Here is a 22,205-nt window from a genome sequence, read left to right on the forward strand (position 1 = left end):
ACTTCATCTGGAAGAGGCACGTAGCAGTGCCACACACCGCTTAATACACCCCAACAACTTCTCAACACACTCTCTGGCAGCTTTCCAGCCAGGAGTGCTAACGTAGTCTCCTCGTTGTGCTTGACTTCCTAGACACGGGAAAACCACCGTCAGTCCGCAACAGGAGTTCAGGCCACTCGCTAAACATCGCTACTGCGGTATTTTAAGTGAAGAAAGACTGTTGGGATTTTTCTGGTCTTTATATTATGGGCCATTTTGGTATCCATGCACTGTAACGTCCCTGCCTCAGCACAATCAGTTCCACTACTGCCAACTACTTAGAGAAGAGTCACAGAAGTGTCATAGTTTGAATGATTAATGATAATTTGGCTTGCTTAGGGATTTGTTAATCTTTCATTCCACAGATCCTCCCGGAAAAACTGAAGCAGTTGTTCATCTTCTTCTCCCCATACATCAATCTATCAGTGACCCTTTTTGCCACGTCCTGGCCAGCCCCAGCCCGGCCCAGTATCTGCGTTTGAAGGCTGCAATCCACACCTTGTACCACTGCTCTTTGTTCCCAATTTTGCTGACTGCTCACACTCTTGCCTCAATGTCCTTCTTGGTGTCCCAGAGCTCCCGAGCAATTGGCAGGATTTCACCCACAGAGACTTGCTGCTGAGTGGTCACTTTAACCAGGCTACCTTTCTTCCTGTCCACAAGTTGCCCCTTCAACATGACAAGTCTGAAACAACTTAAATAAATGTGGCACCAGAAACAAACAGTTCATTCCTGGAAACCTCAGTCCCACGCAAATGCCCAGTCGACACAGCAACTCATCTTTATGCGACGGAGCAAAGTGACACTTTATTAACTGGAGCCTCTCCCCGTGTTACTCTTCTTCTAACGGCGAGAACCGCACTCAGATGGTAAACCTTCATCTGGGGCCATCATTTTTAGGCTGCCTTGAAAAATGCAGCTCTATGCACGTGCAACTGCGTTGCCCCTTGGTCAGCATTACTGACCAAGCTTAGCTATGACAACGTGGGAGCTCACATAATGACAGCCTCCCCCCTTTCCTCACTCCTCAAACTCCATCATTATCAGGGTTGGGTCTCCCAGCAGCACCAGGCTTGTGCTGTTTGCAAACCAACCAATAGATGAGATTTACCAAAAGATGAATCAGTTGCATGAGATTTGTATTTTGTGCTTTGGTCCAGGAGGCAGAGGCGTAGGGAGCTGGCTGTGCCAACATCAGACTGTAATCAACAATCAAGAATTATTACACACCAAGCATTAAAGCTGTATTCACCCACCAAAACAGCGATAGGAGCAATAGGATGAGGGGCAATGGTTTAAACTGGAGCAGGGCGGGTTTAGATTAGCCATGAGGAAGAAGTTCTTTACACTGAGGGTGGTGAGACACTGGCCCAGGTTGCCCAGAGAGGGGGTGGAGGCCCCATCCCTGGAGACATTCAAGGCCAGGCTGGATGAGGCTCTGAGCGACCTGATCTAGTTGAAGATGTCCCTGCTGACTGCAGGGGGTTGGACTGGATGCCCTTTAGAGGTCCCTTCCCACCCAACACATTCTATGACTCTATGAAAAGTCCTAGCCTGAAAGTCATGTTTTCCCAGAAGAAATCCAAGCAGATGTGGATGTGCTGCATGATCACTGGACTACAGAGAAAGAGCAGAATGTGTGGCCAACAACAAAGCAGGAGGAAGATCTCAGTGTTTGTAACACACCCTAGCTGACTCCTCCCATATGTGCACCATGACACTGGCACCGTCAGCGCAAACCAGCTTTCCTGGATGAGCTGGCAGTGTGAGAACCTGAACGTCCTTACTCTGTAGCGAGATCATCCATCCACTCAAGTCTCACGAACACACAGTAATGCCGACGACAGTCTCAACACAACGATGCAATTTGCTTCATCCCAGAAGCCTGGCAGCAGCCACCGCTGGGTGTCCCAGTCTGGCCTCCCCTGCGGGTGCGCTTCGGGACCTGGCAGCGTAAGGGCAAGAGCAGGAACTGAACTCCTGTTCCTGCAACCCAAGTTGCACGGGGAGCTCACGCAGACATTCTGTCTGCCCCCATCGCCACCAAACAAAGCTTCAGAAGAGATTTATATCACAAGTTTAACGCTGATTTGCACTCTGTCTTTTTGCTGCTTTCCATAAAACTGAAGGTTAGTTCTGCTCATACTGCCTATGTCTGTTTGAGAGACTACGCTGTTTAACACACGCTAAAAACACTGGGTTTATGTGGCAAGTGGCAAATGAGACATTTCTCATTATCCTTCTGCTTGAAATAGTTCCATGCTACAACTGGACAGGAATTAGGATCCCTAATGTACTGTAGGATGCTGCTTGTGTACATTTTCACTAGCTAAATCTTGAGTGTGCCGCATACGTAGGAAAATAAAGCGCACTACTGAAAAACGTTTTGCACTTAAAATTGATTCACTAGAAAGAAATCCAGCATATAAGATCAGGAAATCTGAAAATCCCACTAAGCGTGTGTTTAAAATTTGGTCCTATGTACGTCCTTTAAATTTTCAGAACTGGCACTTCTCAGCCTTTTCCAAAATTTTTTACTTCTAAATCAAAAGGAGGAAATTAACTTTTTTTTCATCTCAATCTCACCTCAGCTTGGCACGAACTGATTCAAAAAAGAAGTTATTTCCCTTGCCCTTCCACCCAGCCCGAAATAAGCGCTGCTGGAAAGAAAAGCTTCCCTGTGTAAATATGAATGAAAAGCACTGACATTTTAAAAACTGTAAATGCTAAAATTTGCTCCGCTGGAACTTATGACAGTAATAGTTACCTAATGCAGCAGATGAAATTGAGACATATTTACACAGCTAAAATCAACCTTGAAAGTTAAAAATATTTCCCAATTCCCTACATAATTTTGTCTCTTTCACATTCATAACATCTAGCAAGCTTAGACATCAATAAATACTGCCAATTTCAATTAGTGTTTTTCCTTGATGGCTGTATTTTAAGGTATTAAACTAAAGACCTTTTTTTTCCCCCTTTTTGCTTTGTTTTTTTTTTTTTTCTTCTTAAAGCCTCACGATTTCCTTCATCCCTCTTGGCCTACAGGTGGTGTAACCGCAAATTCTTCATTTTACTTGGGAGTCATCCGTAAGTGTCCAAAACAACTGGTCAAGGCTGGAATATGCTGCAAACACTAAGTTGGAGACGGTTTTCTGAAGTCAGACAAAAAGTGAGACAAGGGAGAGATCCAAAAGCTTGGGAAGTAGCACACCCGTGGTGCCACCCCACCCCACCGCGGGGCCCAGCCTGCAGCGTCCCAGCCCAACGCTCTCCCCCAACTCCAGCCGCACACGCTGCAAGAGGAAGGCAGCAAACCTTCACTATTGGACACAATCCACATATTTGCCCCTTTCGGGGGCTTCTTTCTTCCCACGCTCCGGCTGATAATCACTAGCTTTTACAAGAGAAGGATTTCACAAGCTTGGCCTTCAAATATTTTTTTGGAATTTAGCACAGAAAAATCCTGCACACATCAAGACTCAGCAAAATGACTACTACCAAGGAATGTTTTCTTGAAAGCAGTTTTACAGCATCTCAGCTGATCAACAGCTTACGCCTTGCAATGAGCCAATTCCACCTTTCGGGATCAGGGCATGTCATTGTTTTCTGGACCTCGCTTACTTCAGCAGTGAATAATCACAAGCTTCATGCGACGTGGGACCTCTGCGTTGGCTGCCTGCACTCCAGAAGTGACACCAGGAAGCAATCTGCATATTTTAGCAGATACTATTTCTAAAGCACTGTGAAACCTCCAGGTTTCGTCAAAAAGCAAGTTTAAGGAGCTGTGGAGATTCTTTCCTATTAAGACAAAGGACACTCTCCCAGTCGCGAGGTGTCCTTCTCCATCCCCTCTGTGGCTCCATCATGCCCTGCTGAGAAAAGGACTTTCTGCTGGTAGAGGGACTCAAACGCAGCCCCAGAGCAGGGTTTGCCATGCGGAACAGGAACTGTTGCTGTTCTATGGACAGTAAAATGCCAGGTTACTCAGATAAGGATACCAGGTACCTGCATTCGCTATGGCAGGGACTGGGGCTATGCACAGGGAAGAGACATCTGAAATCCAACGTTTTCCCTTCCAGTTGTCTTATTCCCACTTAGGACTCCCTACAGCGCTGTACCCAAGTCTAGTTTAGGTGGGTTAGTTGCTGACCTTCCTGCTCTGCTGGTCCTCCCCATCACTCCAGACACGAAGCGGTCTGTGGCACGGCAAGTCAGGATGGTGACACAGGGAAAGAGCATAATGTACCATATGGTGGCTTAAAAAAATCCTGCTGTTCTGTTGGATATCACTATAACTGAGCTTGTGGCACTGAACTCACATCCACAAAGAGCAAATGGCACAGGGAATCAAGCATTCAATGAGGCCAAGCCTCTCAAGCTCTCAGGCTGCTCAACTGGGACCTACATTTACCTCCCAAACCTCGGAATTATTCTTTACAGCAGGGTGAGTTGGGTGATAAGCAGCAGATGGGAGTGGGGAGGACGGAAGTGTCCGTCCTGGTGTCATTCTCAACCACATCATCACCAGCTGCTCCCCTGCCTGTGTGAAATCTGCTGGCTGGAGCACAAGAGAGGACAAGCTGACAATGCTAGAATTACTCCCAAGAGTTCACATCACACACCCGAACACGGAGCCGCGCAGAGTTTGTCCCACCTACAGAAACACAGCCATGGAAATAAGGAAAACGGGGAGGCGAAGAGCACGTCAGCTCTTCAAAAAGGAAGCTACTGAGAGCTCTGCTTGGACACCCGAGCACAGAGATGCCTGCAGAGATTTCCATGGCCTCTCTAATCACCAGTGTCATTCACAGCGTGACTTGGTGAGTCTCACTCAGGCTGCTATCAATGAGAACATTTACACCGACTCCTGAGAACAAGAAGAAATAAAAGAGAAGAAATGGCTTGGTGCAAGAGCTGGAAGAGAGCGCTGAATGGGACACACAGGAAGCAGCACAAAGATGGAGTCAAGGGGGGAAAGCAGGCTAAGGACGAAAAGAGGATGCAGAATAGATACGGCAAGTGGGAAACGGGAAGAAGTTTATACATCCCCATGCACCAGTCTGGCTTTGAGAAGTGTGTCAGCTGCCTAACGCAGAAAAGAATTGCTTCCAACCAGAGCCCAGCTCCCCTCAAACCAGTCCTGAGCAGCTCACTCCAGTTCCTCGGGTTTCCTGGCTCACACAAAAAATTTAGGTGAGCACCTTGCAACTACCCTGCAGCCCGCCAGGCCCTAGACTAAGCCACTAAAATCAACCGACCATATATGTGTTGCAGACAGAAACACATCTTACAATGAAGTAAGACAAGCAAATCACATAAAACTCATTACTCAATTTGTAAGAATTTCTGGCTTTGTTTTGATTTTTATTGTGAGCTTTTACTCATGTCCTTTAAAAGCTGCAGTTCAGACAGAAACAGATTCAGAAGGATGAGTGTGATGTGAGCTGGTACAAGGAGATGGCAGGGAGAATCTGTGAGATGCGTCACAGCAACTATGGGTCAGTATTTAACAGCAGTTCAGGCAGAACTAAAGTCTCGGACTATTCAATACGGCCACTCTTTTTGTGTGTGCTTCCTGCCAGTGGTTCCTGGACCCCTCCCGTGCTGGGGGTTCTCTTCCCCTCCTGCAGCTTTCTTGGCTTTACAGACGAGCTGTTTGATAGGAAGGAAGACAATTCTGTCATTCCTCTGTAGGTTATACAGGGCTTGACAGGAATAAAAAAGGAACAATCTAAGGCTGCTGCTTTCAAAGGGCCCCAGAGGAGTCGGGAACCCAAATGGTGTATCGGCATTTAAAGACGTGCAGTTAAAGGCTTTGAAACCCTTCAGACAAACCACTCTTACTGCCCACAGAAGACAAGACCTGAGGAGCAGACCTGCTGAGAGGCAAGTGGCCACTTTCAGAGCAGCAAGTCAGGCCAGTAAGTCTTGGCAGTCAGTGACCTGCGGTTTTGTGTCACGTCTAAGAGCCTGGCTGGGCTGACTGGAGACAGACCTGAGGACTCCTGACTGCTGCTACCCAAAGGGAACAGGACTAAAGAGTACAAGCGCCTGAAACACAGAGACAAGCTCACCTGATGGGTTCTGCTTACACCTCTTTTCTTTAGGTTTTTCTGTCCCCGAATGAACAGCTGTAATTGTGGTGAATGCTTCGATTAGTACAGGATTGTTCCCCAAAACATAATACGCAGTATTTTAGTAACAAACAACTTCTTTCCCATTCACTATCACCCACTCTGCTACTCCACGTGGGTTTTCCAACATCACTTAATTCCTTTTCAACATGGTTCCACAAAGCCCCGTATTTGCTTCAGCGGCAGCCATAACCCCCCCCCACAGAGGCAGTGTAGCCCGCTCCAGGGAGAAATCCCTTCCCTTACCTGTCCATTCCAGCTAACGGCATTGCAACACCACACGTTTTGGTACTCTTGCATGGGGAATGGAGGGAGGCCAGCCTTTTCTGCTGGCATGTTATTTATCTCTGCATCAAGATGCTGAAATTACATTTCAACTGGTCCGTCTGTTATGCTCCAGTTAGGGAGCATCAGAGAATGGCAGTGTCCCACCTGAAGGCAGGGGGATACATTGGCAAGACAAAAATCTTGTGAAGAAAACTCTATAAACCGTGTACCTAAACAAAATTGCCTAAGCCAGTGGTTCTGTTTAATTACTACCACTCGGACTTAAAACTCAAAGGAAACTCCGGAAGTGGGGTAAATTTGAATTCCTTCTAGCACATGTACTCTGGTCCCACTTCATCACATCTGATATGCTGTTACCTCCATGTAGCAAACTCACAAACAGCTACAGTGATGTGTAAATAAACTGCCACATTTAGCATCACTGTAATATGCAAAGTGCTGTTCTACTCATCGTGCTCAAACTCCTCTTGCTTGTTGCGAACAGCTTTGCTTCACAAGGACTTCATTGATGCACAGACAAAGAACGAGCACTGCTTCATCTCCATCCGTATTCCCCTTTCTCTACATCTTTGCTCCCCATCGACAAATCTGTGCTAAAGTATGGAGACCTCGGGAGCAGGATCCCAACATCAACATTATTTGCAGGCTCTGGAGGGCCAGGAACCTGAGGAGGACTGAGAAGAGGACACCACCCCAGGAAGGCTAGCTGCCTGCAAGCAGAAAGAAGGTACCCCAAATATATAAACCATCACCGATCACATCTGAATCCTGCCCTGGAGAGGGACATGGTAAACAACAGCAGGAGGGAGTGAACACACTTACCGCTGGAGTTCTGAGAATTGCTGTTTGTTTCTTCAAAGTTGTTTTGCGCTTTGCCTTCCACTCTCCTGCTGAAAGCACTTTCTGCTGGGTGGAGAACAAAGCAGGGATGGTGACTGGTCAATACTGGACGCAGAACCACACAGACAGAAAGCAAGACAACATGCTTCTGCACTACCTAATTGCACGCCCTGAATACAGCAGAAAGGTCAAATAACCTAATTTTGGAGGCAAATGGGCCAGATTCATTGAGGGATAACAGGTAGATATTTTTCTTGAACACCTTCTGGCTGAGGTGGCCTGGATTGACTCTTAGGGAGCCCACAAACACCAGCCCTGACTGAACCAGAAGGATCATGGCTTCCTCCCCTGAAAAAAAACCCCAACCCTTACCTTCCTCTTCCTTAAGACAATAAGCAGCCCTTGAAGCCTCTAGCACAGGTGACCAGGTGACAGGAGACCAGGTCCTCACCCCAATATGTAGAATGTCACCTACAGAAGCACTATGCCAGATGTCCCTGTGCTTGCCAGTAACCTGCATTCCCTTCTCAAACACCCTCCCTGGAAGGTTCCAGAGGAGGACTGAAGGACTGTCTCAGAGCTTGCCCATGATGTCTGGAAAAGCTACAGTACATCCTCTGGTCCTCTGTGCTTTCCAACAGTGAACTCACCACCCTACCCCTCCCCAGGGCTGAGCAGGCAGGCCCTGCTCCTCCACGCCATGCTGCCAGCCCGTGCTCTTGGCAGGTCACTTGCTTCGCACGCTGCAGCAACAGCACAGGGCCATCTCCTAACTGGAATGGGAAGACTCCTCCACCTCCAGAGGTGGTTCCTGACCCTGGCAGTAGCTGCAGTGTCCTCAAACATCACTGTGCAGCACAGTTGAGGTGCCCCCCACTTTCTCAAGCTGGTGTCCCTTAGCAGAAGTTCAACAGTACAAATAGCGTGAGGTCTCATCTCGCTTCAGCTAGGTTTGCAATATCGGGGCAAATGTGTTTGCTGCAGTGACTCAAAGAATAAACTAGAAATAAATAAAATGAAAGGTGAACTGGCCAAACTAATGTGTATGGTCTATGCTGTATACCAGACTCTTACCACACGTGAACTCATTCATGGAGTCCACTGTCACGCTATGGGCTCATCTGAACATGGTTTAGCAAGGCTCTGCTGGGCTCAGTGGCGTGCGAATTGTACAGGGAGGGAGCTGGGGGAAAGAAGTCTTTCCTTCAGGAGTGACGGGGACTGTTGAGAATTGATATCAGATCATCGTTTCATTACGTATTTCTGCGGACCACTGGAGTGGTGAGAACTGCTGTCATGACTTTCCTGCAGCTCCCTGCAGCCTCACAGCCTCGCCGTGCCGAAGCCTGGGCTCAGACACACGGGCTTCATGTCTGATGTGGCTGGAAAAGACCTCAACTGCATGAAGCTCCCAGCCCATGAATTCTGGTCCAGCCAATCCTTAGTGATCCTGAGCAGGCTTCTCAAACTCTCTGTCATCTACTACATTCCTGACTCTTTCTAAAATGCAAGACAACAGGAAAACTTGGCAATCAAATCAGTTAAAAGCGAATCACATAAAACAGGGCTGAAAAGGAACTGGAGACATCAGCTAGTCCATCCCCCTTGATAGATAAATCATAGGAATGAGAGGCCTCAAGGCACAGTGGGAAAAAGTGACTACGATGACATGGACTGTTTAGACCAACCAACCCTCCCACCCCCCCACGAGACCCAGGTTCAAATCCTGGCTTATGTCACAAGTGAAAGTGAGTTGGAGGTCTCCAAAAACGTTTGGAAAAAAATTGCATGGTAGTTTTGTCCTTTTTGTCCTCATCTCCTATCCTTTTTTTTTTTTTTTTTTTTTACCAAGTCTGGCAATGAGAAAAAAATGGTTTAACGCACCTCCATGGACTTACTGTGTGTGTCCCTTCCACACAGGAGAGGGCAGTTGACACGAGTTGTCTCTCTCTCTCTCTGCTCATACCTGAACCTTCTGCACACAAAGCAAAATCGCCTGTACAGAGAAACTAAATGCCACTCTACTAAGCGTCTGTGCAAACACTGTCAGTGGAGTGGGACTCCACCGTCTCTGGTATTATCCAGGCCCACGTGGAACACCTCTAACCACAGCACTGGGAAGGCATCCCTTCTGGAGACTGTCTTCCTGATAGGTGTTATGGTCAATGCGTTTGTACCAGAAATTCAAGAAGCCGCTCAGATTGCATTTGTACAAGACACTGCCTTGAAATACACCCCGGAAATGACACCACCAGATAGACAGGGCAGGACGCCCAGACTAATATGCTTGAAGATCAACCTACCAGGCTCAAGCATCCTGTGATTCCTTCCTCCATATAGGAAGAGAACAACTGGAAGTTTTTACCCAAAGTACTGACACACGTTTTGATTAGAGAAGTGGCGGGAAGAAAGTGCCTTTACAAAAAACACCTCCCAGTTACTGCCCAGATGAATCTGGCCTCTGACCCAGGAAGGCTCCCAGTTTTTCCACTTTTGGAAGAGACATGAAACTGGAAGAAGTTGTTGCAAGTTTAAGTAAATACTGAAAAAGGTTTTTCAGCTTTAACTCCTGAGTTGGTTGAACTGGATGGACCTCAAATTAGTAATTAAATTACATAAATGTTTAGGAGGTGCAGTAACAATATGGCAGCTCAGGACTCCAAAGCTCTAAGAAGACAGGTCACTCACTGCAACATCTGGTAGCTGCGGACGTGTGTGCCATCGACAAAAAGCATCCCTGTTCCGCATCCTGTGGCCTGGAGAGCCACCACAGCCACCTCTGCTACTTGGCATCTGTCTGTGCCAGACATTTCAGGGGCGTTTAAACACCAGCTGATTAACCAGCCCTTCTTCTGTACTGAGATGGAATATGTACCTGTCAATCCCACAGATTTAAGTGACTGCTTCCCCACTGCCTGGACAAGTGAGCGCTACGTCTCACATCCTATTTATTAATAGTTATTTTTCAGTGCTCTTTGCCTTCTTTTTTTTTTTAATCCTTTTTTTTTTTTTAAGGTTTGAACTTGTTTGGAAGGAGGAAATGGGGACTATGAGAGGATCTACTTTAACGAGAGTCTGCTAACACATCTGTAATGGTTCTGTACTATTAATTTTGCTGCTGGAGCCCAGCTTCTCTCTCAATGGTTCCTATGAGGAGCGGAGCACTGTGAAAGCACCTGCACTCCATTTCATTTCCTCAGGCACAGGCCCAGCCCTGAAAATATCTCCTTGAGGGAAACAAACACTAAAATGCCAAACAAAGCTGCAAACAAAACAAAAATCCCCATACCTGACAAGCCACGATGCCAATCCTTGTCAGGAAGCTCTCCTCAGTTTGTGACACCAGGATTTGAAACAGGGTCTTTTGTACCTCATGGTTAGCACGATGCTTAAAAAACCCAACTTGTCACTGGGAAGAGGTTATAAAGACCTACTGCTGATCTAAATTTTTATTTATAACGTGACAAAGGATCTAAACCGCTCTACTGCTTCTGGGAGTAGCTTTTCTGGGACAGTCATGGATGGAGCAGACTGAGTCCAGGAAGGGTCAAGAGCCAACCCAGGGCAGGACTGGACACTAAGCAGTTAAGAAAGTTGATGGTAGAAAGGCAATTGGTACCTGTAATGGCCTTGCTTCCTGGGGATCCAGAATTTGGAGCGCGGAACATCTGGGATTGGGATGCCGGTGGGACACCGGAGGGGGTGCGGTGCAGGAGGGTAGAACATCGGTTTATTGAAGCCGGTGTTTTTTTGCTGGATTGGCTCGCCTGTGTCTTCACTGCCACGAAGAGTGGAGATCGAGAGAACTCTGGATATGAACACTCAGAACTAGTGCCTGGACAGTCAGTCAGCTCCCAGACCGTGTGCCTTCTGGGAGGGTTGCTTTCTAACAGCCATGCTCACGAATCCCTTGCATGGGGACCTGCAGCGACTGTGGATCCACCGATCCCATGTAACAAAACTGGTTTCCCCACTCACCCGAGGGGACAGATTCTTGCAGTTGTTAGTTCCCTTCCACACCTTTAACTGCCACGTGACCAACCCATTCCTCCTCCAGCAGGAATCACCCCATCCATCCAGGAGTACTACTTGATTGCCATGGCCTGGCTGGGTGTACCTGCATGTCTGCCCTCCGTTCCTATGTAGGCAAGACTTGGAATTTTGAGAGCAATTTCTAATATGATACTCAGAGCTCTGAACGGGGAAAAGTTTACATCTTTGTTACTTGAGCCTTGCATAAATCCTAGAGATCTCCAGCTACATTCCTTGTTTCGTTAACCAAACACAAAGGAAAGGGGGCTGTTGGTAATGGAAGGGAATTAGGAGACAGAGTTCTCATCCTGCAAGTCAGGAAAGGCCTTTTGGCCACCATCTCTAGACTGGCGACGTGTGGAGAAATTCTGAATATTACTGGGATATGCTCTTTGAATGTATCTATATTTTGGTCTCTGCAAGGCACAGTGAGGATCACCAGGAATTTTCAATGCCAAAAGTCAAATGAAAAACCTTCGGGAGGACAGCCCTTTGTCTAGACCACACGGACTAAAAAAACAATTACAAAAATGGAGAAACAACCTAACAAGCCCCTGCATTCTTCAGTGGCTTCTTTCATGGAAATTTGGATACGGCTCCTGAAGCCCAAGTCTCCCTCCAACCATCTGCCATGAAGAATCACTAAGAAACAAGGTTCATGTAACCCACAGCCCAAGCTCACTATGAGTAATTTCTACAGAGTGATATTTTAGGATGCCTAAAGTTGGATGGACAACATTTGTTGTCCTGAACAACCTGTTCATCCTTTATACGGTGTAATTCAGAAACACTTATCCACATTGAGCAGTTTTCCATCATGGACTGCCATGGCAGCACAACAGCCTGACTCTGAAACAGGTGTGGAGAAAAGTCACCCAGACCAGGACTGGATGCTCATTTCCAAAATCCCACGAGACGCTACAGACCTCGAATGTGAACTGCTCTCATCTTCCCTGTCAGCAGTCAGCAGCACTGGAGAGTGAGGATATGTAGATTTCAGAGCAGCTTGCAAAAAGATACTCAAAGGAAACAGTTTATTGTTTCACTTGATCTGATACAGAGATCCAAGATGACACTTCCCGTAAATGTTAGCGTGCTTCTGCAGCAGATTCTGCACTAGGCGTTCTCATCGTTCAGGTCAAGATACTTCTCCTCTACTTGGTCTCTGGCCAGCTGAATAGGCAAGAGGCTTGCTTTGGCTTCCTATACTTCAGTCTCCATGGATAACCGTCCTCCAGTTGCTGCCAAACTGCCAGCAAAAACGTAGTCAGATATGACAATTCCCTGCTTATGTGTGATCTAGTTTCCCAGGAGGCCCATTCCCACCAATTGTTGCTTTATTTCCTGTCCATACCAAGAGAAGCAGCAATCCGCCAACCATACAGTGTCAGAAACAAAGAGCACCATTGCGAATCCTCTGCAACCCAACGACTGCTCTCTGAGGTCTGAAGAATAAAGTCTCAATGCTATGAGGACCTTCAAAATTACTTTTTCTTCCTACCAACTTAAACAAACAGTATGTCTTCAAATCCAAACCCAGAGAGAAGGCTGCTCCATCTGACATTAGACAGAGACATAGTTTCAGACAGCAAGGCAAGACAGACAGAAGAATATTAGTTCTAGCAGCCTGGATGATGCTAATAATTAATTGGAAAAAAAGTTTTAGCCTTTAGTTCATCAGATGACAAATTCCTGCTGAAGACTATGTAACCCAGGTAGAGATGATCCCAGAGCTCCTCTGTTCTGAAGTCATCTTCACTATGGAACTCGCTGTCTTGGGCTAATGAAAAGCCAAGTTCAAGATATTTACAAGAATTAAAATACTGAGTTGCTGAATGGTTACAGAAACCTCCTGCCTCAAAATCTGCAGCTAGACAGCGAGACTGGAGACAGCGTTATAGACAGACGATCCCATAACTGCTGCTATGAAGTTTTCTACATTTTCTCAGAAAGCATCTGAGATATGTCCCCGCTGAGGCCGACATACTGGAGAAGAGAAGGCAGGAGAAGGGAAATGTAGAGGATAAGTCTCACTGAATGTTCTCCAATCACTTGGTAAAGTGAATGTACTGTGCTGCAGCCACCAAGGACGGCAGGGGGTGTGCTAAAGAATCCAGATGACGCAGGTGGTACTGAAAAGATGGGGGGCTCTGCCTTGGCGGCAGGGAAAAAAGAGCTTGTTCATTGCCGTCCTTGGTCGTGATGGCTGTAGAGGAGCTCCCAGGGCAATGATGTACCTAAAAAGACTGAGGTTCTCTTTGGGTATGCAATCAGGGCACTTTCAAAGGGGATGGGGAAGACAACGTTAGCTCTAAGTTCCTTCACTAGACCCAATACTGGTGCATGCCCTTCACAGAGGCGGTTAACACACCTGAGAATATTCAGATGCGAAGGCAAGAGGATAAATAATGGACAAGAACAGCAGACCTTACAATGGAAACATCAAGTCACTCTTTGGGCTTAACTGGGAGGTTAGTCACTATGAAGTGACTTGACAGCGGGTTATACAAAGGTCTAGCAAGGACAGAAATTTGGTAACTCCTTCTCCTCCTTCACCCAGCAGACAAAGTTATAAATACGATCCAGCTTCTGAAAGCTACAGCTGGATATTTTTAGTCTTAATTTAATGAGGGTAATAATTCATCAAAATAATCACCTTAAGAGATTGCTGTATTTTCTGTCACTCTTAACAGCAAGATTAGATGTCTCTCTAAAACATATATGTGAGTAACTAATCAAGGCAATCCTAGAGCATCCATTACTCCGGTCAGTCCAGAGATCAGTAGTCCCTCATGGCTTTCCTGCCTTTGATAAGACCTTCAAGCTCTGTGAAAGGCAAGCTGTGACAGCAAAGCAGAAAATCTGGCAGACATTTCAACATGTCTCCTCTAAAGGTACATAAATCCACACACTACCACAATGAGCCACCACAACAGGACGGAGGTCAGCTTATCTCAGTAACTTTTTCCAGGTAAAAATTCTGGTAAATCCAGGTAGAAATTCCGGATAAAAATTATCTCAGCTTTTTCCAGCTAAAAATTCTGGCTAATAATTTGTGTATCACATTCTTGCAGAAAGATCTTGTCAGTACGGGTAAGGAACCATTCAGATGGTTCAGATGGAATTATAGCACCATCTCTGGAGAAAAAACAATCTTTAATGAATATGATGGAAAGTGATTCCTTAACAATGTCCTGACATTCAATATGCTGAGCGGAAACCTCTGCTATTGGAAACAGGTCTTTCCACAGAAAAAACCCTGCCCTCAAACTTACCAAATTCTTAATGTGCTTCTTTATACATACACACAAATATTGCCAGTGGAATGTGTTACTAAGGCATTGTGGGACCAGAGAGTGGGAAAAACACTGGAACTCACAGATTTCACTCCTGAGATGGAGGAAGCAAAGACACACCATCCAACTGGAATCTAGATCTATTTTTCTCTTGCTGAGGCAGGACCTGCGTTTTCAATGCACTACCAAAAAGGATCCCTTTCCCTTAGAGAAAAAGCCATGATGGCAGCTGCCTTGAAGAAATGCTGTGTTTAAGCACTTTTGATGAACAAATTGTATCCAGTGTCCTTCACGATAAGAAAAGTAATTGAACAAAGAGGCTTGATGAACTTCCTTGAGCATCTCAGGTGTCAGGGTCTGTCTGTCCCCTGTGGAGACAAGTACAATCACGGGGCTGACAGGGCAGGTCTTTGACAGCCGGGGACCATCCCACAGCCCCTCAGAGAGGTGAGCAAGCAGGACCAGAGATAACAGCCAGGTTCAACCAAGAGTCCAGATCATCCGGAAGTTCATAGTAATGAGACAGGTCCGTGGTCAAGCTGGGAAGTCAATCCACAGGTCAGCAGCAGGATCAGCTCGGTGGGGATAACCAGGGCCAGACACATACCGGTGATCCTCGGGGAGGTCCAGAGTGACGAGACAGGGTTGACATCAAGCTGGGAAGGCAGTCTGTGGGCTGGGGTATAGACCAAGGGGATCCATGGGCATGTCTACAACTGACCTGCAGACCAACATCCTACAGCGTAGCTCCGGCAGGGACTGATGGTCCAGAGCTGAGCTGAAACAGTGGGTTTGAATGTGGGCGGAGGCCCCATGTGAGGCTGGTCGGGACCGTTAAGACCTAGAAGTGCACTCGAGACCATGACATCACGTTAGATTTTCATCCTGGAAGGAACAGACACAGATAGCTGTGCAGATTCTAGTGCTCTCACCACATACTTCCATGACCAGGGAGTCTGTTGCCTTATCTGCAGTTACCAGAAGAGGATGTGGTGAGTGCACATTCCTGAGCCTGGACTTACCAAGCTAAAACCTGCTCTTGGTGGCTTTTCTAGCCAGTCCACATCCCAAACGTGCTACGTTTTCTCTGCACTGCAAACACATCATCTAAGAGCAATCACAGTAACCCAGCCACCTGCAAATGCAGTAAATCAGTTCCATCTTACAGAGCAGACAGAGCCTGGAGGAAGACAGAAAGAAATCTCTGAACCCTCCCCCTGCATTCAGTGACATTTCTAAAACTGGGACAATGAATGCGCCTACAGTCCACTTTTTTTGGAAACAGCCTCCAACACCCTTCTTAGAAAGAGTGAATAGGCTGACAGAAACAGCATAAGAATATGTATTTAAAAAGAGTAATGGCCCAGTTCTAAGCATATGAAAAAGCCCCTACTCCTCCCTAACAAAAGGGAACTTTCAAAGGAGACGTTTGGCATTAACAATTCCAGGGAACCCCACAGCAGAGCTCTTTTCCACACAGCAGGTATCCAGCAGCACTGACCAAAAATTATCCTGCAAGGCCTATTGACCCTGCAGGATACGAGTCCTTGTTTTAGCCCATTTTCAATAATTTTTAATCCATTATCACAGAAAACCAGAAAGACAGGCTCCGGAAGGGAAGCTTGCACTCAAAACTCAGAAAGGTGAACTGGTAACGCTGAAGTGTTTTCCTTACCCGCTCCCACTACCGCTAATGTTTCTGCACGTGCCCTATAACCACAAGAACAAGACCAGTGTAAAGACACAGTCTCAGCTTTACTTGACTTCTAGGGCACGAGAAAAGCTAGTTATGCTTTTCAGAAGTCATGTGTTTACATCTGCTGCACAGGACCTTGGTTTATAGAAAGAGCAGAGTCTGAGCACCAGAAAGGTGGGAGGATGTACTGGCCAGCCTGCCTTGGGAGCTAATCACGCCCTCTCCTGCATGCTCATCAGGGTTAGTGGTTTGTCGCTGTAAATCATAAATCTTACTGGTCATGGGAACTAGGAGAGGAAAAAAAAAAAAGGTTAAAAAAAAAGGAAAAAGAAAAGTTTATGGGGAGGGGTTTTACGCCTTATGAAATTATTACCCTGCTCTGATCTTAAGCGTCCTCAAAGTTAAAGATATTTGCTGAAAGGACTGGAAATCCATCTGCACACCGCAGTGACTAGTCTGAAGCAGGGGCAGCTTCTTTTGCTTTCACAAAGGTTACAGCAGAAACCACTGTGCAAGAATGGCTTCAACCCCAGTATTCAAAAGAACGCGCCTCCTCCTCCAAAAGTGGTTTCTGGTGGTGAAAAAGCGGGCACCTGCAGCTGCACTCTGCACTGGGAGAAGGGCAGTATCTGGGTGGACCATTCGTATCTGCAGTCAGACGCGCAGGGCCCACTTCAGGCAAGCGCTTCTCACCGAACTGCTGTGTTTTTCTTTTTATGCTGGATAGCCTGGACTGGAATCAGCAGCTGCGGCCCATTGCTACAGATGGTTGGGAGAGTGGAGAGATACCCATAGCGATGAAACCCCTTGAAATGGGAAGTACTGGGAAGCTAAGAATCTGCTATTGCTGAGCAGAGATTCAATGCACAGTCCTTACAGCACGCTGCTCCTTAGCTATCTGAACAGGAGTGGACTAGAGACACCAAAGCCTTGGTGTCTGAGGGGCCACCTATATTAGGAGATTGAGCTACTGCTGACCACCACCAACAGCTTTTCTAAGGACCTGAAAATACCTGAATTAGGAGATGGAATTTGTGGGTGCAGGGGTGTTTAGGAATAACTGTTATGAGTGCAATCATAAGCACTGAGTTAGTTCCCTTTGGGCAGGCGGGAGACAATAAGACTAACATTGTAATGATGGCAGTAGAGGTGTTTTATGCCCTATATCTTCTATCACGACCTTGGTCCACCTCCACGCTCCAGAGAACCCGTACGGGAGCTGCCAGGAGCCACCAAGCCTTGACCCACCTTAAAAGTGATAGTCTGGTGGACCACGTTCCCAATTTATTTCTATATATGTCTAAAACCAAAGCTGCCTTATTATAATAACTTAAAAACCTAACTAAAGCTGAATTTGGTGAGGAAGGAGTGTGCACTCCCTCTGCTGGCTGCGGATGAGCAGCTAAAGAAACCCACTAAGCTGAGATCAGCTCATCCTTCCTCATCATCAGCCAAAATGCTGGCAGCTGGACAGACATGGGCAAAGAGCAACCATGATGGCTCACAGCAGTAAAATCCCAATAAAGCACAGGCCGATGCTATGAAAGAAGCATGAAGTTCAGGTGTAAAGAACTTCTCTGCATACTTTCAAAGCACCCAAAACCAGCACGTATCAAGAATTTCTCTCAACTATTTCACTAAGATTTTGCACTAAATTACACCTAATTGCTCATTAAAACCTGCCCTTTGTCTGGGGAGTGCAGATCGTAGTGTCCCTCCAGAGTGCAGATCGTAGTGTCGTGTAGTATGCTGAGAACTGCCTTTTCCCGAGCTCCCTGAAATAAATATTTTATTGCCTGTGATTTAGTAGCAAGCTGCCAGGGTAATATACATGATTTTGAAAACCAGTTTTAACTCACTGTCTGAAATAATTTCTCAGAAGCTCGTAAGAAAGATGCTTCTTCCCTAGCATGTACGTTCACTTATTATTTAGGGGAGTCTAAAAATTTTGTGCATCACTTTGTCATGTGCACTTCAGGTACCAGAACCTTCAGTTAAACAACAAAATAAAATATCAAACCCCTGAGGACCTTACGTAGAATTGCATGGACTTTGGTAAGACCTAACAGTAACAGTGTCCCTCTGAGAGGAGATTCCAGCTCAGCTTTACAGTGCCCTGGTCAGCACATCATCTACGTCCTGCCAGCTGCAATCCCACAGGTCCAGTGGAAGGATCCACAAGAACGACACTCTCTCCTGCCACCAACCACTGTAAATCAGAGTCAGTAACGAAACAGATCTCCAGCAGGATACTCACTAATAGGTGCATGCAGTGCCACATGTTCTTGGTAGGGAGTGTAGTATTTGTACTGCTTGCCACAGAATTCACAGGTGTAATTGCCAGTTTCTGTGAAGATGAAACAAATACAAAGATCAGAAAGGAGTGCAGCACCCTCTCACACACATCTCTTACTTCCTGACTTTTTACATAGAAACTGACAAAAAAGTGACAAAAACTAGAGCACGTTCTTCATGCATTTGGAACTCATCTGCCCTGTAAATCACACATCCTTTTCCCCAACAAATGAAACAGTTAAAGCCAGTGTCCAGAGTGATGGACCGTGCATAAAAAGTCCAGTAGAACTGAAGATTATCCCAAAACAATAGAGGAGATTATCCCAAAATTACAGCCAAGTAACTGTGCAAAACAAACAGAGAATCCTTTTCTAAAGTCAGATGACAGATGACACAGTTTTGTCTTCTGGTTACACACAGTTTGTCACGTGGGGACAACAGGAACAGTGAAACTAGGAAACAAGTTGTCAAGTTTAAGTCTTAACGACAGAACTTTTACATTGGAATTGTGGATTTCTCTTACAGGAGGAGGGGCTTTTCTGCAATAACTGTGCTAATTCCTGCTTTGGGATTACTTGAAATAACGAAGTAGTGTAACCATACACTGACACCTCCTGCTCCTGCCAGTGGTGGGAAGTACGGAACTGACAGCAAGCTGCAAGCCAAAGGAAAATCCAGGGTTAATCAACTGTTTCCAAAATGGAGAATTCAGAGAAATGCCTCGGCAAAGTCTGGTTCTCTCTTTGTTTCACTCTGATCTGTTTGATGAACCCACCACAAAGGCAACGTGAATGCAATCACCTGCCACCTCTGCCAATACACCTTCAGACACTCTCTAATCGCTGCTAGCTTGCTTTTCTCCTGAACCTCTTTCCTCTTCTCTTTGCAGAGCTCTTGAGCAGAAAACATCACAAAGCTGCATTTCTTAGGGCCAGGGCTGCTGGTGTTTGGTGTTGATTTGAATTTAAACATATCTTTCAGCACCCCTAAGGTCCCAACACCTCTGCATAACACAGCGCTTTCTGGTTTTCCTAGAGGTACTCCAGCTAATGCCAGATTTGAAACCCTTGCACTGTCTCTTTCGTGTCTGAAACTGTACAATAACTCATACTTGGACCAATCTTCTGGAACGGTTCCGGCTCCTCCTCCTTCACTTCATCTGCTGCTATGACGGCCTGGTCGTAGGGGTCTGCAAGAGAACAGAACCAGGAAGAGAGCTGACAACCCCCTCAGGTTTTCCTTCTACAGCTGCATGGGCACTGAGCGCTCCTGCATCTGTAATGACATTTCGATCTGTAACAAGATTTCAAGACAGGAATTACAAACCCAATGGCCCCTCTGTCTGACCTGTCCCTCCTCCTCCTCCTCCTCCTCCTCCTCCTTTCTCCTCGGGTGCTCCAGGCAGTTATTACCCCCCCTTCCAGCCCAGTAACATGTCTCATAGGTATATAATGTTTAAAAAAATATAGAGAAAGACTGAAAAAACCACTTTGTAAAGCCTGATCCGTATTTTCTGATTTTCTTCCAGATTATCTCCTATCTAATGATGTAATACTGTCTGAAAGTGGGCACAGTAATGCAGTCTGCAAGCAAGTCACCTAACAAATACTGACCAGGAACGTTCTACCATCTAATAGCGCAGCTAGGAACAAATCAGGACCCAACCCATTTTGAAAAATAATTTAATTTATGCCTTGAACAATTCACTAAATCACCAGAGACATGAAACGTCTGGTTCTTTGATCTTCAAAAGCCTGACCAAGTGTATGTACAACAAAAGCCTGGTATCTACTAGGGCTGGGCATCAACCTACTGGCTGTACGCTTTGGGGGAGGGAGAGAGGAGGCTCCTCTCCCGCTGCAGTCAGTGACAAAACTCCTTACAAGCGCAGAATCGGACCTGCTGTGCCTGAATTACCGAATGTTTGAAAAGGTTTGTGAAATAAAGCACATGAAGGATCTCGGCTTACCTGCCCGGTTTTCTGGGGCCCCTTCCACACTAAAAACTAACATAGAATAGAAGAAGGAGGGGAAGAAACAAAAGAGAAATTAAATCCTCTTAAATGGCCTTGTTTTCCTCCTGTATTCCACGCACCGCTTCAGCATATTTCAGCCCCACAGAATAAACCAGGCGTTGTGCCCCAGTCCCTCCTCTTCCCAGCAGCATCCACACAGGAATTATTTGAGCATGCCCAGCCCTAATATACACAAATTCTCAAGGCCTTTGTTCTGACACTGACAGAGCCCCACGTGAAGTTCAGATGTACAGCTGCCTCACACTTGTGTTTGCCGAGACCCAACCAGCCCCTTGGAGGGACCGAGACAAACAGTGTCCCTGCAAGACACATGTGGAAGCTGTTTCCAAAGCCCTCTCGTAACGCTAGGCAGAGCTCCCTGAACCATAGCTATGAAGACACATTTCTGACAGGAGCAGACGTGTCCATCTCACGGTGACGTTCAGTCCCAGTAATTTAATTTTGGCTCCCCATGGGAGGAAGGGAGCTTGCGGTGGAGCACTGTAAGAGAATGCTGGCTGTTCTTAGAGCACGTTCAGATGTCCGGGTGTTCCAGTTAAAAACAGCAATTTTTTTCAACACAGCATATTGTGAAAGACCACTTGCTTTTTCAAGACAGCCCAGCCATTCAAAACCTTCTCCTTTCCAAGCAGCTTCTTTCTAAAACTCTGCCAGGGGTCCCTCCATGGCTGAATGAGGAGCAATATCAACAGGCCTGTAGCATACGCCGCGAGGGTCTGGAGTATCTGTGGGCTCTGAGACGAAGAGCTTTAGATGCCTAGTTAAGTGTGTGCAGGCAAGCCAAAGAAAGTATGTTGTTTTTATTTCCCCCAATATAAAAAAACCCACTGCTTCAGGAGGAGGGTGCCTGCTTCTGTCTGTGTGTCACCAGCCTAGGCCACATCTACATGCACAGAGGAAAAATTGGCCTGTAACATCCACCGAGAACTGCATCAGTTCACTACCACAGTGATTAACAAGAATGAAGCAACATTTCTCAACTCTGAAATGTGGTTTCTCACCAAGGAGCATGTTGGGAACAAAGCTGTGAAGTGAAAAATCCAAAGACAACCAACTCTTGCCCAGTGAGTAGCCAGACTGACAGTTTACCTTGAGACACTCAGTTCTAGCCCACCCGTCCTAACCACGAACCTTAACAGAGACAGCGGGACTGCAAGGACCACAGGTCCCAGCAGAGGGTGTTATTTTGATGCACACAAAGCGAACCAAGCGCAATAAACTTCTGCAGTGCCTGTGGACGGTGCCTCCACTGACAAAGGCAAGTGAGCCATGCTGTGCAATATCCTGTACATCATGGGCCGCACGGTCCTGCAGAACCACATTTTGGCTTTCCCAATGACATCTCATTCTAATTTGGGTGTCTGAGTGTCAAAACAGTACTCACCATCCACGGCATGTAGGTCTCTGTGCTCTTGGAAGCAGCTGTAATATTTATATTTTTTCCCACAAATGTCACACGTGTACCTAAAATTGTCTGTAGGAAGAAGAAAACAGGCCACTTTAGAAACTTTGAGATAAAAGGCAAGCACTCCAGACAACGCTGCTCA

General features: G+C 46.4%; 1 protein-coding gene across 2 annotated transcripts in view; it reads right to left on the minus strand.

Annotated features, from left to right (window-relative positions):
• The window catches only part of ZNF618 (zinc finger protein 618), a 163,549-nt gene that overhangs the window by 17,255 nt on the left and 124,089 nt on the right, over positions 1-22,205 (minus strand). For both annotated transcript variants that reach the window (XM_074608347.1, XM_074608346.1), the window contains 7 exons: positions 22,043-22,132; positions 20,593-20,628; positions 19,735-19,812; positions 18,586-18,675; positions 10,924-11,112; positions 7,287-7,370; positions 6,117-6,173 (listed from right to left, as the gene is read on the minus strand). In XM_074608347.1, the coding sequence (XP_074464448.1) occupies positions 6,117-6,173; positions 7,287-7,370; positions 10,924-11,112; positions 18,586-18,675; positions 19,735-19,812; positions 20,593-20,628; positions 22,043-22,132 (624 nt within the window). The remainder of the gene's footprint in view (positions 1-6,116; positions 6,174-7,286; positions 7,371-10,923; positions 11,113-18,585; positions 18,676-19,734; positions 19,813-20,592; positions 20,629-22,042; positions 22,133-22,205) is intronic.

This window comes from Larus michahellis, chromosome 15, assembly GCF_964199755.1.
Source record: "Larus michahellis chromosome 15, bLarMic1.1, whole genome shotgun sequence".
In the NCBI taxonomy this organism is placed as follows: domain Eukaryota; kingdom Metazoa; phylum Chordata; class Aves; order Charadriiformes; family Laridae; genus Larus; species Larus michahellis.